Genomic DNA, 13,861 nt, shown 5'->3' with positions numbered 1-13,861 from the left:
TTCCACAGTGGAGGGCACTATCACTGCCTCGTTCCACGGTGGAGGGGGACTATCACTGCCTCGTTCCACGGTGGAGGGTGACTATCACTGTAGCCTCGTTCCACGGTGGAGGGGGACTAGGGGACTATCACTGTAGCCTCGTTCCACGGTGGAGGGGGCTATCACTGTAGCCTCGTTCCACGGTGGAGGGGGACTATCACTGTAGCCTCGTTCCACGGTGGAGGGGGACTATCACTGTAGCCTCGTTCCACGGTGGAGGAGGACTATCACTGTAGCCTCGTTCCACGGTGGAGGGGGACTATCACTGTAGCCTCGTTCCACGGTGGAGGGGACTATCACTGTAGCCTCGTTCCACGGTGGAGGGGGACTATCACTGTAGCCTCGTTCCACGGTGGAGGGGACTATCACTGCCTCGTTCCACAGTGGAGGGGACTATCACTGCCTCGTTCCACGGTGGAGGGGGACTATCACTGTAGCCTCGTTCCACGGTGGAGGGGACTATCACTGTAGCCTCGTTCCACGGTGGAGAGGGACTATCACTGTAGCCTCGTTCCACGGTGGAGGGGGCTATCACTGTAGCCTCGTTCCACGGTGGAGGGGGACTATCACTGTAGCCTCGTTCCACGGTGGAGGGGGACTATCACTGTAGCCTTGTTCCACGGTGGAGGAGGACTATCACTGTAGCCTCGTTCCACGGTGGAGGGGGACTATCACTGTAGCCTCGTTCCACGGTGGAGGGGACTATCACTGTACCCTCGTTCCACGATGGAGGGGACTATCACTGTAGCCTCGTTCCACGGTGGAAGGGGACTATCACTGCCTCGTTCCACGGTGGAGGGGACTATCACTGCCTCGTTCCACGGTGGAGGGGGACTATCACTGCCTCGTTCCACGGTGGAGGGGGACTATCACTGTAGCCTCGTTCCACGGTGGAGGGGACTATCACTGTAGCCTCGTTCCACGGTGGAGGGGGACTATCACTGTAGCCTCGTTCCACGGTGGAGGGGGACTATCACTGCCTCGTTCCACGGTGGAGGGGACTATCACTGTAGCCTCGTTCCACGGTGGAGGGGGACTATCACTGCCTCGTTCCACGGTGGAGGGGGACTATCACTGCCTCGTTCCACGGTGGAGGGGACTATCACTGCCTCGTTCCACGGTGGAGGGGGACTATCACTGCCTCGTTCCACGGTGGAGGGGGACTATCACTGCCTCGTTCCACGGTGGAGGGGGACTATCACTGCCTCGTTCCACGGTGGAGGGGACTATCACTGCCTCGTTCCACGGTGGATTGGGCCTATCACTGCCTCGTTCCACGGTGGAGGGGGACTATCACTGTAGCCTCGTTCCACGGTGGAGGGGGACTATCACTGCCTCGTTCCACGGTGGAGGGGGACTATCACTGCCTCGTTCCACGGTGGAGGGGGACTATCACTGTAGCCTCGTTCCACGGTGGAGGGGGACTATCACTGCCTCGTTCCACGGTGGAGGGGACTATCACTGTAGCCTCGTTCCACGGTGGAGGGGGACTATCACTGTAGCCTCGTTCCACGGTGGAGGGGGACTATCACTGCCTCGTTCCACGGTGGAGGGGGACTATCACTGCCTCGTTCCACGGTGGAGGGGACTATCACTGCCTCGTTCCACGGTGGAGGGGGACTATCACTGCCTCGTTCCACGGTGGAGGGGGACTATCACTGCCTCGTTCCACGGTGGAGGGGGACTATCACTGCCTCGTTCCACGGTGGATTGGGACTATCACTGTAGCCTCGTTCCACGGTGGAGGGGGACTATCACTGCCTCGTTCCACGGTGGAGGGGGACTATCACTGTAGCCTCGTTCCACGGTGGAGGGGGACTATCACTGTCTCGTTCCACGGTGGAGGGGACTATCACTGTAGCCTCGTTCCACGGTGGAGGGGGACTATCACTGCCTCGTTCCACGGTGGAGGGGGACTATCACTGCCTCGTTCCACGGTGGATTGGGACTATCACTGCCTCGTTCCACGGTGGAGGGGGACTATCACTGTAGCCTCGTTCCACGGTGGAGGGGGACTATCACTGCCTCGTTCCACGGTGGAGGGGGACTATCACTGTAGGGACCTCTTTTTCATTATTTCAGCTTTTGCCTCAGTCATTTGATTTGCTGCAGTTTCTCTCTCCTCAGTCTGAGGAATTGACCGTTGGGAATGTTGCTTTTAGAGATTTAGGATGATTTACTGTCATAGCTTTAGTGTTCCTACTGAGAGTTTTTTTTTTTAAACATTGAGGTCGAGGAAATTCACAGAGGAAGTACAATGCTCTAATGTAAATTATTAATGTGGATTAGTAGAGTTGGCATAGAACACAAATCTACTCAAGTCCTTCTCTGTGCCCCTCCAGACTACCAGAATATCGTCAACATATCAACACCACAGGACAATATTAGAAAAGAACGCTTTAGAGAGACAGCATATGTAAATTATTATTATTTTCTTCCCATAAACCCATACACAAATGAGCATAATCGCCATTTTATAATTCCCATCGTTGTTCCCTGGTATTGGAGGTAAAAAAAAAAAGAGCCAGCATATTGAAAATAGTTCTTAGATGACGCCATTTGGGTTAATGTCAAAATAAAACTAGAACGGAGCAGCAGACCTTCAGGGCGTGTATCTAAGATAGAGGGAGAGTGCTTCTAAGCCTCCTGTACGGGGCATGTTTCTATAAACACCTGGAACATCCATAGTTACAAGTATATCATTAGATTGAACTTCTCAAGGATCTCTAACATGTCAGTGGTGTCACCCTAAGAATGCAGAGAGGGAAAGAACCAACTTTTTAATAAAAATATTCTACAAATTTGGGATAGGGGTTCCGTGAGGCTATCGTTATCAGAGAGTATAGGCCTCAGGAAGTAGTACTGGTAGACTGTTATATATATATATGGAATACGAACTGGTCCAAAATACCTGACTCAGGTTTATTTCATATCATGAACACCTACTGTCTGCACATAATAGGATTATATCAATTGTGTAAAGTTATTATTGTTGTATTATTAACCATCTAATAGATATTAAAGGTCTCCTTAAACTTGTATTGAACGTAGGCTCTTAGATTAAATATGTTTTATTTGTTCTCTCAGGATGAAGAGAAAGTTCTACTCGTGGGATGAGTGCATGAATTTACGAGAAGTCAAGGTAGGAACCACAATCTGAAATGGTACCCTACTCACTATAGTGTACTGTTTTTGACCAGGGGCGCAGTGTAATATACAGGGAATTAGCCTACTCACTATAGTGCACTGCTTTTGACCAGGGGCGCAGTGCAATATATATAGGGAATTGGCTGCCATTTTGAATGCATCCTAAGGCAATTTAAAACCATTATGACATTTTAAAACTTTAAGCTCTGTCGCTAACATTTGGACCAGCCAGCACCCCAATGCCTAAGGTTGAACGCTCTCTTTGCCCTGGGGTAAAATAATATCTACCCCAGTGATTTACGTTGATGTTCAGTTACTGACATAAAGGGCCAGCTGTTGATTTTCACCATTTTACCTATTTTTGAGTGAGAACAAGCTTTAGGGACATGATTCCCCAAGCGACCTGTGAACCAGTTTTAGTTAATAAATCCCCTTCTTTTTTGTGCTGAACTGCCCCGTCTGTCTCTTGGTTTTGCACTCCTCCACCTACAGAGTTGTTACACCCACTCAGTAATCTCTCATGTCAGAAAACAATGGGAAGCCATTACCCACTCAGTAATCTCTCATGTTAGAAAACAATGGGAAGCCATTACCCACTCAGTAATCTCTCATGTCAGAAAACAATGTGAAGCCATTACCCACTCAGTAATCTCTCATTGTAACGGTTGTCGTTGGGTAGAGACGACCAAAACGCAGCGGGAATGTGGATGTTCATCTTTATATTTATTAAGAAAAGAGAACACGGAAAAACAACAAAACAAAGAACGACAGATAACAGTTTCGCAGGCTAACAATAAGCAGTGCAAAATCAACTACCCACAAAATCCCCAGGTGAAAACAAGCATCTAATATATGACTCCCAATCAGGAACAACGACGTACAGCTGTTCCTGATCGGGAGCCACACAGACCACACAGAAATAGACAGACTAGAAAACCATAGAAAACCAACACTAGAACATATACTCAAACCCCAGACTACATAAACCAAACACCCCTTTAATAACACACACAACCCCAACCATACGAAACAAATACACTTCTGCCACGTCCTGACCAAATTATAATACAATTACTCCCTCTGCTGGTCAGGACGTGACACTCATGCACAAACTCTACGTAACATACTATAAATGTAGCATCTGACGCAATTACTCCAGATTTTAGTTCTGGGTTTCTGACATTACCCACCTTTCTTATTGACATAAGAGTATAAATATATTGTTCATTAGCTAATGTCACTCATACAAAGCAATGGCGTGTGTATGTCTTTTATGTTTTACAGTCTCTGAAGAAGTTGAGTCATGCCAACGTGGTGAAGCTGAAGGAGGTGATCCGGGAGAATGATCACCTCTACTTTGTCTTTGAGTACATGAAGGAAAACCTCTACCAGCTGATGAACAACAGGTAGGATCAATTACTCATCAATATTATGATGAAAGATATCAATCAAATAATGAGAAAGAATGGAAGAATTAACCATTTTTTTAATTGTAGTTTGTTAATAGTAGTCTGTTACTAATTGGACAGTCCAGATGGATGCAAGTTTCTCTGTAACTGTTGAAATGAGACCTTTATCTGTGAATAGTTCCTATGATCTGAATGAGTCGTCATGTATTGAGGAAAGTTTTACTTACAAGGATTGTGATATGTGGTTGTCTTACCTAGCTCGGTTAACTCGAATGCACTGACTGTATGTCGCTCTGGATAAGAGCATCTGCCAAAATGACTAAAATGGGAATGTATTGATGTTCATCTTTCCAGACAGAGATTGTTCCCCGAGTCAGTGATCAGGAACGTGCTGTTTCAGATATTACAGGGACTCTCCTTTATCCATAAACATGGTAGGTTCCCCAGCTAGAGACCTCCTTTATCCATAAACATGGTAGGTTCCCCAGCTAGAGCCCTCCTTTATCCATAAACATGGTAGGTTCCCCAGCTAGAGACCTCCTTTATCCATAAACATGGTAGGTTCCCCAGCTAGAGACCTCCTTTATCCATAAACATGGTAGGTTCCCCAGCCCAGCTAGAGACCTCCTTTATCTATAAACATGGTAGGTTCCCCAGCTAGAGACCTCCTTTATCTATAAACATGGTAGGTTCCCCAGCTAGAGACCTCCTTTATCCATAAACATGGTAGGTTCCCCAGCTAGAGCCCTCCTTTATCCATAAACATGGTAGGTTCCCCAGTCCAGCTAGAGACCTCCTTTATCCATAAACATGGTAGGTTCCCCAGCTAGAGACCTCCTTTATCCATAAACATGGTAGGTTCCCCAGCTAGAGACCTCCTTTATCCATAAACATGGTAGGTTCCCCAACGCAGCTAGAGACCTCCTTTATCCATAAACATGGTAGGTTCCCCAGCCCAGCTAGAGCCCTCCTTTATCCATAAACATGGTAGATTCCCCAGCCCAGCTAGAGACCTCCTTTATCCATAAACATGGTAGGTTCCCCAGCCCAGCTAGAGACCTCCTTTATCCATAAACATGGTAGGTTCCCCAGCTAGAGCCCTCCTTTATCCATAAACATGGTAGGTTCCCCAGCCCAGCTAGAGACCTCCTTTATCCATAAACATGGTAGGTTCCCCAGCTAGAGCCCTCCTTTATCCATAAACATGGTAGGTTCCCCAGCTAGAGACCTCCTTTATCCATAAACATGGTAGGTTCCCCAGCCCAGCTAGAGACCTCCTTTATCCATAAACATGGTAGGTTCCCCAGCTAGAGCCCTCCTTTATCCATAAACATGGTAGGTTCCCCAGCTAGAGCCCTCCTTTATCCATAAACATGGTAGGTTCCCCAGCCCAGCTAGAGACCTCCTTTATCCATAAACATGGTAGGTTCCCCAGCTAGAGACCTCCTTTATCCATAAACATGGTAGGTTCCCCAGCTAGAGACCTCCTTTATCTATAAACATGGTAGGTTCCCCAGCTAGAGCCCTCCTTTATCCATAAACATGGTAGGTTCCCCAGCTAGAGACCTCCTTTATCCATAAACATGGTAGGTTCCCCAGCCCAGCTAGAGACCTCCTTTATCCATAAACATGGTAGGTTCCCCAGCTAGAGACCTCCTTTATCCATAAACATGGTAGGTTCCCCAGCCCAGCTAGAGACCTCCTTTATCCATAAACATGGTAGGTTCCCCAGCCCAGCTAGAGACCTCCTTTATCCATAAACATGGTAGGTACCCCAGCCCAGCTAGAGACCTCCTTTACCCATAAACATGGTAGGTTCCCCAGCTAGATACCTCCTTTATCTATAAACATGGTAGGTTCCCCAGCTAGAGACCTCCTTTATCCATAAACATGGTAGGTTCCCCAGCCCAGCTAGAGACCTCCTTTATCCATAAACATGGTAGGTTCCCCAGCTAGAGACCTCCTTTATCCATAAACATGGTAGGTTCCTCAGCTAGAGACCTCCTTTATCCATAAACATGGTAGGTTCCCCAGCTAGAGACCTCCTTTATCCATAAACATGGTAGGTTCCCCAGCTAGAGACCTCCTTTATCCATAAACATGGTAGGTTCCCCAGCTAGAGACCTCCTTTATCCATAAACATGGTAGGTTCCCCAGCTAGAGACCTCCTTTATCCATAAACATGGTAGGTTCCCCAGCTAGAGCCCTCCTTTATCCATAAACATGGTAGGTTCCCCAGCCCAGCTAGAGACCTCCTTTACCCATAAACATGGTAGGTTCCCCAGCCCAGCTAGAGACCTCCTTTATCCATAAACATGGTAGGTTCCCCAGCTAGAGACCTCCTTTATCCATAAACATGGTAGGTTCCCCAGCCCAGCTAGAGACCTCCTTTATCCATAAACATGGTAGGTTCCCCAGCTAGAGCCCTCCTTTATCCATAAACATGGTAGGTTCCCCAGCTCAGCTAGAGACCTCCTTTATCCATAAACATGGTAGGTTCCCCAGCTCAGCTAGAGACCTCCTTTATCCATAAACATGGTAGGTTCCCCAGCTAGAGACCTCCTTTATCCATAAACATGGTAGGTTACCCAGCTCAGCTAGAGACCTCTCACTGAAGGTACAAGAGACACTGAGACGGAATATTGTAGCGATCCTCGATAATCCACATTAAAATTCCCACCGAGTGGGTTAACCCTATTGGCGCGATGTGTAGGGTGTTTCAGGCCTTTTCACTCCAGCGACCTGGGTTTGCGTCCCTGCATCTCCCTTCGCTACAATAGGATAACAATGCATAGCCTACTAGTAGTCGATTCTGAATGCTTGCACAACGCTGTTGTCACATACAATATTATCCGCCTGTCAAAATTATCTTTGAAAGGAATGCTGTTTATAACTATTCAAGCAAAAGGGTTATTTTTTTTATGATTTTGAGCATTAGTGTTTACCTCCGTGTTTAAACTTTAACATCAGGAGTTGAGTCATCTGATCAGTTTTTAAAAGAAAGGTGTGAGTGTTTTAAAGTGTAGCTACATGGGAATATTTGTGCGTGTACAGTTGCAGTCGGATGTTTACATACACCTTAGCCAAAGACATTTAAACTCAGTTTTTTTCACAATTCCTGACATTTAATCCTAGTAAAAATTCCCTGTCTTAGGTCAGTTAGGATCACCACTTTATTTTAAGAATGTGAAATGTCAGAATAATAGTAGAGAGAATGATTTATTTCAGCTTTTATTTCTTTACTCACGTTCCCAGTGGGTCAGAAGTTTACATACACTCAATTGGTATTTGGTAACATTGCCTTTAAATTGTGTAACTTGGGTCAAATGTTCCACAAGCTTCCCACAATAAGTTGGGTGAATTTTGGCCCATTCCTCCTGACAGAGCTGGTGTAACCGAGTCAGGTTTGTAGGCCTCCTTGCTCGCACACGCTTTTTCAGTTCTGACCACAAATGTTCTATAGGATTGAGGTCAGGGCTTTGTGATGGCCACTCTAATAACCTTTACTTTGTTGTCCTTAAGCCATTTTGCCACAACTTTGGAAGTATGCTTGGGGTCATTGTCAATTTGGAAGACCCATTTGTGACCAAGCTTTAACTTCCTGCCTGATGTGGATATATTGAAGCAACATCTCAAGACAAGATTTTCCTTCCTCATGATGCCATCTATTTTGAAGTGCACCAGTCTCTCCTGCAGCAAAGCACCCCCACAACATGATGCTGCCACCCCCGTGCTTCACGGTTGGGATGGTGTTCTTAGGCTTTCAAGCCTCCCCCTTTTTCCTCCAAACATAACGATGGTCATTATGGCCAAACAGTTCTATTTTTGTTTCATCAGACCAGAGGACATTTCTCCAAAAAGTACGATCTTTGTCCCCATGTGCAGTTGCAAACCGTAGTCTGGCTTTTTTATGCCGGTTTTGTAACAATGGCTTCTTCCTTGCTGAGCGACCTTTCAGGTTATGTCGCTATAGGACTCGTTTTACTGTGGATACAGATACTTTTGTACCTGTTTCCTCCAGCATCTTCACAAGGTCCTTTGCTGTTGTTCTGGGATTTATTTGCACTTTTCGCACCAAAGTACATTCATCTCTAGGAGACAGAACATGTCTCCTTCCTGAGCGGTATGACGGCTGCGTGGTCCCATGGTGTTTATACTTGCGTATTATTGTTTGTCCAGATGAATGTGGTACCTTCAGGCGTTTGGAAATTTCCCCCAAGGATGAACCAGACTTTTTTTCTGAGGTCTTGGCTGATTTCTTTTGATTTTCCCATGATGTCAAGTAAAGAGGCACTGAGTTTGAAGGTAGGCCTTGAAATACATCCACAGGTACACCTCCAATTGACTCAAATTATGTCAATTAGCCTATCAGAAGCTTCTAAAGCCATGATATCATTTTCTAGAATTTTCCAAGCTGTTAAAAAGGCACAGTCAACTTAGTGTATGTAAACTTCTGACCCACTGGAATTGTAATACAGTGAAATAATCTGTCTGTAAACAATTGTTTGAAAAATTACTTGTGTCATGCACAAAGTAGATGTCTTAACCGACTTGCCAAAACTATAGTTTGTTAACAAGAAATTTGTGGAGTGGTTGAAAAACAAACAAGTTTTAATGACTCCTAATGACAACTTAATTGGATGTAAACTAACGACTTGAACTGTATCTGGTATTCCCTTAATCATTTTACATTGTTGATATCGGCAGGGTAGCCTAGTGGTTAAAGCGTTGGGCTAGTAACTGAAAGGTTGCAAGTTTGAATCCCCGAGCTGATAAGGTACAAAATCTGTCGTTCTGCTCCCTGAACAAGGCAGTTAACCCACTGTTCCTAGGCCGTCATTGAAAATAAGAATTTATTGTTAACTGACTTGCCTAGTTAAATAAAGGTAAAATAAAATTAAAAAAATCTTTGCCATGATATATTTATTTCAAATTAGTATTTATTTGTGATTTTGTTGTTGCAGAGAGTAGGATATTAGAATGGAGTATGAGTGAACCAGTAGTGTATTTTATGGTACACAGCAAATTGGAAAATAACCCGTGTTAGTGTTTATAACCAGAGTTGAGTGTGATTGTCATTTTGACTCTGTGTAGAGTAAAACACTGAAAACCCACGCAAATCATTAGCATATTTCCCAGCATGATCTACTGCAGTTTGATTTTCAGATTTTTTTTTTTCAATATCTGTGTATTTGCATGTCATGTGAAGTACATTGATTGGTTGATTTAATCTTATGCTACACAAAGATAAATAATATACATTTTTCTAAACAAATCCAAACTGTTAGTAGTTGGACTTTTGCACCCGCTACTGAGATGGTTGTTCCACATTAAATGATTTAGGACAGGTAGACTCATTGGTGAATCTTACCTACCCTGACAGTCATTCTGAATGCAATTGTTGGATATCCTCACTGTCTGGATTCCAATAGGAGTTACACATAACTTTGCAAGCCAGCATAATGTGACTTGCAGGCCTGATGTGGCCTGTAAACCAGGAGTTTCCTAAACACCACTGTGTTAGGGTATAACTAGGCCCTCAACGAAAGGCCTTATGATAGATGTAATGTATTGTCGTAAAGAGTTACAATTTAAAGGCTAATAAGGGTTGGTGGAACCGTTCATATAGTGTTCTAACCCTTCAAATATAAAAGGGTAGAACCATTTAAGTAGAACCATTTACAGGGGCTTCTATGGATAACCCTACATAGAGGGTAAAGGGTTCTACCTAGCACCAAAAAGGGTTCCCGTATGCAGACAAACCACAGAACCCTATGTTTCTACTTAGCACCTTTTGTAGTGTAGCTACTACATGTACTGACTTGAGATGTGGGCTAGATATGGGCTGGGTATGGGTATGGGCTAGATATGGGCTGGGTATGGGCTAGATATGGGCTTGGTATGGGCTAGATATGGGCTTGGTATGGGTATGGGCTAGATATGGACTAGGTATGGGCTTGGTATGGGTATGGGCTAGATATGGACTAGGTATGGGCTTGGTATGGGTATGGGCTAGATATGGACTAGGTATGGGCTTGGTATGGGTATGGGCTAGATATGGACTAGGTATGGGCTTGGTATGGGTATGGGCTAGATATGGGCTTGGTATGGGCTAGATATGGGTATGTTATGGGCATGGCATGGGCTAGATATGGGCATGGTATGGGTATGGGCTAGATATGGACTAGGTATGGGCTAGATATGGTTATGGGCTAGATATGGTTATGGGCTAGGTATGGGCTTGGTATGGGCATGGGCTAGATATGGGTATGGGCTAGATATGGGCTAGGTATGGGCATGGTATGGGCTAGATATGGGTGTGGTATGGGTATGGGCTAGATATGGGCTAGGTATGGGCATGGTATGGGCTAGGTATGGGCGTGGTATGGGTATGGGCTAGATATGGGTATGGGCTAGGTATGGGCGTGGTATGGGCGTGGTATGGGTATGGGCTAGATATGGGTATGGGCTAGATATGGGCATGGTATGGGCTAGGTATGGGCGTGGTATGGGTATGGGCTAGATATGGGTATGGGCATGGTATGGGCTAGGTATGGGCATGGTATGGGCTAGGTATGGGCGTGGTATGGGTATGGTATGGGCTAGGTATGGGTGTGGTATGGGTATGGGCTAGATATGGGTATGGGCTAGGTATGGGCTAGGTATGGGCATGGTATGGGCTAGGTATGGGCGTGGTATGGGTATGGGCTAGATATGGGTATGGGCTTCTCCTTGAGGAATATAAGAGAAGCCCACAAAACAAATCATTCAGTAGACATTCATTACGGCTTTAGACGAGGTTCAGTACACACCACTGCATTCTGTAACAGAAGGTAGGCTGGCCCTCACTGTTAAATTATAGACACAGGAGTCACCAGACCCACAGACTAATCTGGAGGTCTCTTAAATCTCCACTGAGTTAGGTACTTCTGCTTTGAGCGTTTCTGCATCGTATATGGTGCCCCCGGGGCAGATCAAGTTGTTGATGGAGGTCTCTTTAAATCTCCACTGAGTTGGGTACTTCTGCTTTGAGCGTTTCTGCATCGTATATGGTGCCCCCGGGGCAGATGAAGTTGTTGATGGAGGTCCTCCGTGTTGAGGAATGGGATTCTTCTTAAATTGCTTGTAGTATTATATTACGTTTTATGTTTGAATCATGTGCATTTTATAAGTTGTGTTCATGCATGGCTCACTTTGAAAAAAATAAACCTTACTCTCAATGTGGACTCCCTGATGATAAAATAAAGGTTAAATGAAATAAATATGACTACTCCACTGTTGATGATAACGTCCACCAGACCAGGGATGACTTAGTTTTCTCTTGTTCCTTTTTTTGGGGATGGAGAGGTGTGAGTGATACCGTTACCAAGCCTAAATGCACGGTTAGTTGTCTATGATGAGATCATATCAGGACAACAGACTATATTCAAGGTTTTCACGAGAGCACCTCCGTTTCTCTTAAATCAATCAATCAGTCATGCCCATCCATGGCTGTTGGTATCACCCTCCGTCGAGGACACAGTTTTCTCTGCCGTTTATTTTCCTTATCTGTCTATCCTCTTCTTTTTCTCTCCTTCTCTCCTCTCTCCGTTGCCAGAGAAGACAGGATGTTTTCTGAGAATGAAATAAGAAACATTCTTTTCCAAGTTCTGTCTGGCTTAGCGTTTGTACATAAACACGGTAAGAGTCTTCTTCTTCTTCTCTCATTTTCCCTCCTGTCACTTTAACGTTTGTCTTCGGTGTGTCTGGTGGGTCGTAGAGTCTTTATGATCTTGAGAGAATTGAACAGGACCTCCTGATTATCTCCGTTTACCCTGAAGTGTGCACTTGTTGTTCGTTCACTCCATTTGAAGGCATTGGATTCATATAAGAAAATGCGCACACTTAAGATAGATGTGGGAAGAAACTGAAATTGGGAAGCAGTGATTGATATTCCAACAGTTCCCTCTCTCATCAAATGCTCTTATGATAAAAGTGTGTCAATAGGTTCCGTTTCCCCAGGTTATTTCCACCGTGACATTAAACCGGAGAACCTGCTCTGTATGGGTCCAGAGCTGGTGAAGATAGCTGACTTTGGATTGGCCAGAGAGATACGCTCCCAGCCTCCCTACACTGAATACGTCTCAACTAGATGGTAAGATGTTTGATTTGCACACCAGTTAAAAGTTTGGACACACCTACTCATTCAAGGGTTTTTCTATATATATTTTTTTTAAACTATTTTCTACATTGTAGAATAATAGTGAAGACATCAAAACGATGAAATAACACATATGGAATTGTCACGTCCTGACCAGTATAAGGGGTTATTTGTTATTGTAGTTTGGTCAGGGCGTGGCAGGGGTGTATTTGGTTTGTGTTGTTGGGATTTTGGGGTTAGTTGTATGGTCCTTATTTTTATATTTCTACGTTCCCTTCTAGGTGTTGTATTTCTTTGTTTTGGCCTGGTATGGCTCTCAATCAGGGACAGCTGTACATCGTTGTCACTGATTGGGAGTCATACTTAGGTAGCCTTTTTTCCCACTGTGTTTGTGGGAAGTTGTTTTTGCACTGCTGTGTGTAGCCTGCAAGACTGTTTAGGCTGTCGTGCGTTTTTTCTTGTTTTGAGTTCTCTTGAATAAAGTTTAAGATGTTCACGAGACCCGCTGCGCCTTGGTCCACTACCTTTGATGACGGCCGTTACAGGAATCATGTAGTAACCAAATAAGTGTTAAACAAATCAAAATATATTTTAGATTCTTCAAAGTAGCCACCCTTTGCCTTGATGACAGCTTTGCACACTCTTGGTGTTCTCTCAACCAGTTTCATTAAGGAATGCTTTTCCAACAGTCTTTAAGGAGTTCCCACGTATGCTGAGCAATTGTTGGCTGCTTTTCCTTCACTCTGCTGTCCAATTTCATCCCAAACCATCTCAATTGGGTTGAGGTCGGGTGATTGTGGAGACCAGGTCATCTGATTCAGCACTCCATCACTCTCCTTCTTGGTCAAATAGCCCTTACACAGCCTGGAGGTGTGTTGGGTCATTGTCCTGTTGAAAAACAAATGATAGTCCCACTAAGCCCAAACCAGATGGGATGGCGTATCGCTGCAGAAGGCTGTGGTAGCCATGCTGGTTCAGTGTGCCTTGATTTCTAAATAAATCTGACAGTGTCAACAGCAAAGCATCCCCCCACCATTACACCTCCTCCATGCTTCACGTGGGAACCACACATGCGGAGATCATCCGTTCACCTACTCTGCGTCTCACAAAGACACGGCAGTTGGAA

The 13,861-nt window shown here is 45.1% G+C and overlaps 1 protein-coding gene across 13 annotated transcripts in view; it reads left to right on the top strand.

Moving 5' to 3' along the window:
- LOC106596460 (serine/threonine-protein kinase MAK) overlaps positions 1-13,861 on the top strand; it is a 53,411-nt gene that overhangs the window by 16,438 nt on the left and 23,112 nt on the right. For 8 of the 13 annotated variants that reach the window (XM_014187763.2, XM_014187782.2, XM_014187777.2 and 5 more), the window contains 4 exons: positions 3,127-3,181; positions 4,471-4,592; positions 12,193-12,275; positions 12,582-12,729. In XM_014187763.2, coding sequence (XP_014043238.2) covers positions 3,127-3,181; positions 4,471-4,592; positions 12,193-12,275; positions 12,582-12,729 — 408 coding nt within the window. Of the gene's footprint in view, positions 1-3,126; positions 3,182-4,470; positions 4,593-4,949; positions 5,030-12,192; positions 12,276-12,570; positions 12,730-13,861 lie in introns of all 13 variants that reach the window. The other 5 variants (XM_045714405.1, XM_045714409.1, XM_014187759.2 and 2 more) reach the window with 3 other exon arrangements.

This window comes from Salmo salar, chromosome ssa03, assembly GCF_905237065.1.
Source record: "Salmo salar chromosome ssa03, Ssal_v3.1, whole genome shotgun sequence".
Taxonomy (NCBI): Eukaryota; Metazoa; Chordata; class Actinopteri; order Salmoniformes; family Salmonidae; genus Salmo; species Salmo salar.
Note: the sequence above shows the minus strand (reverse complement) of the source record. Positions and strands in the feature narration are given on the sequence as shown.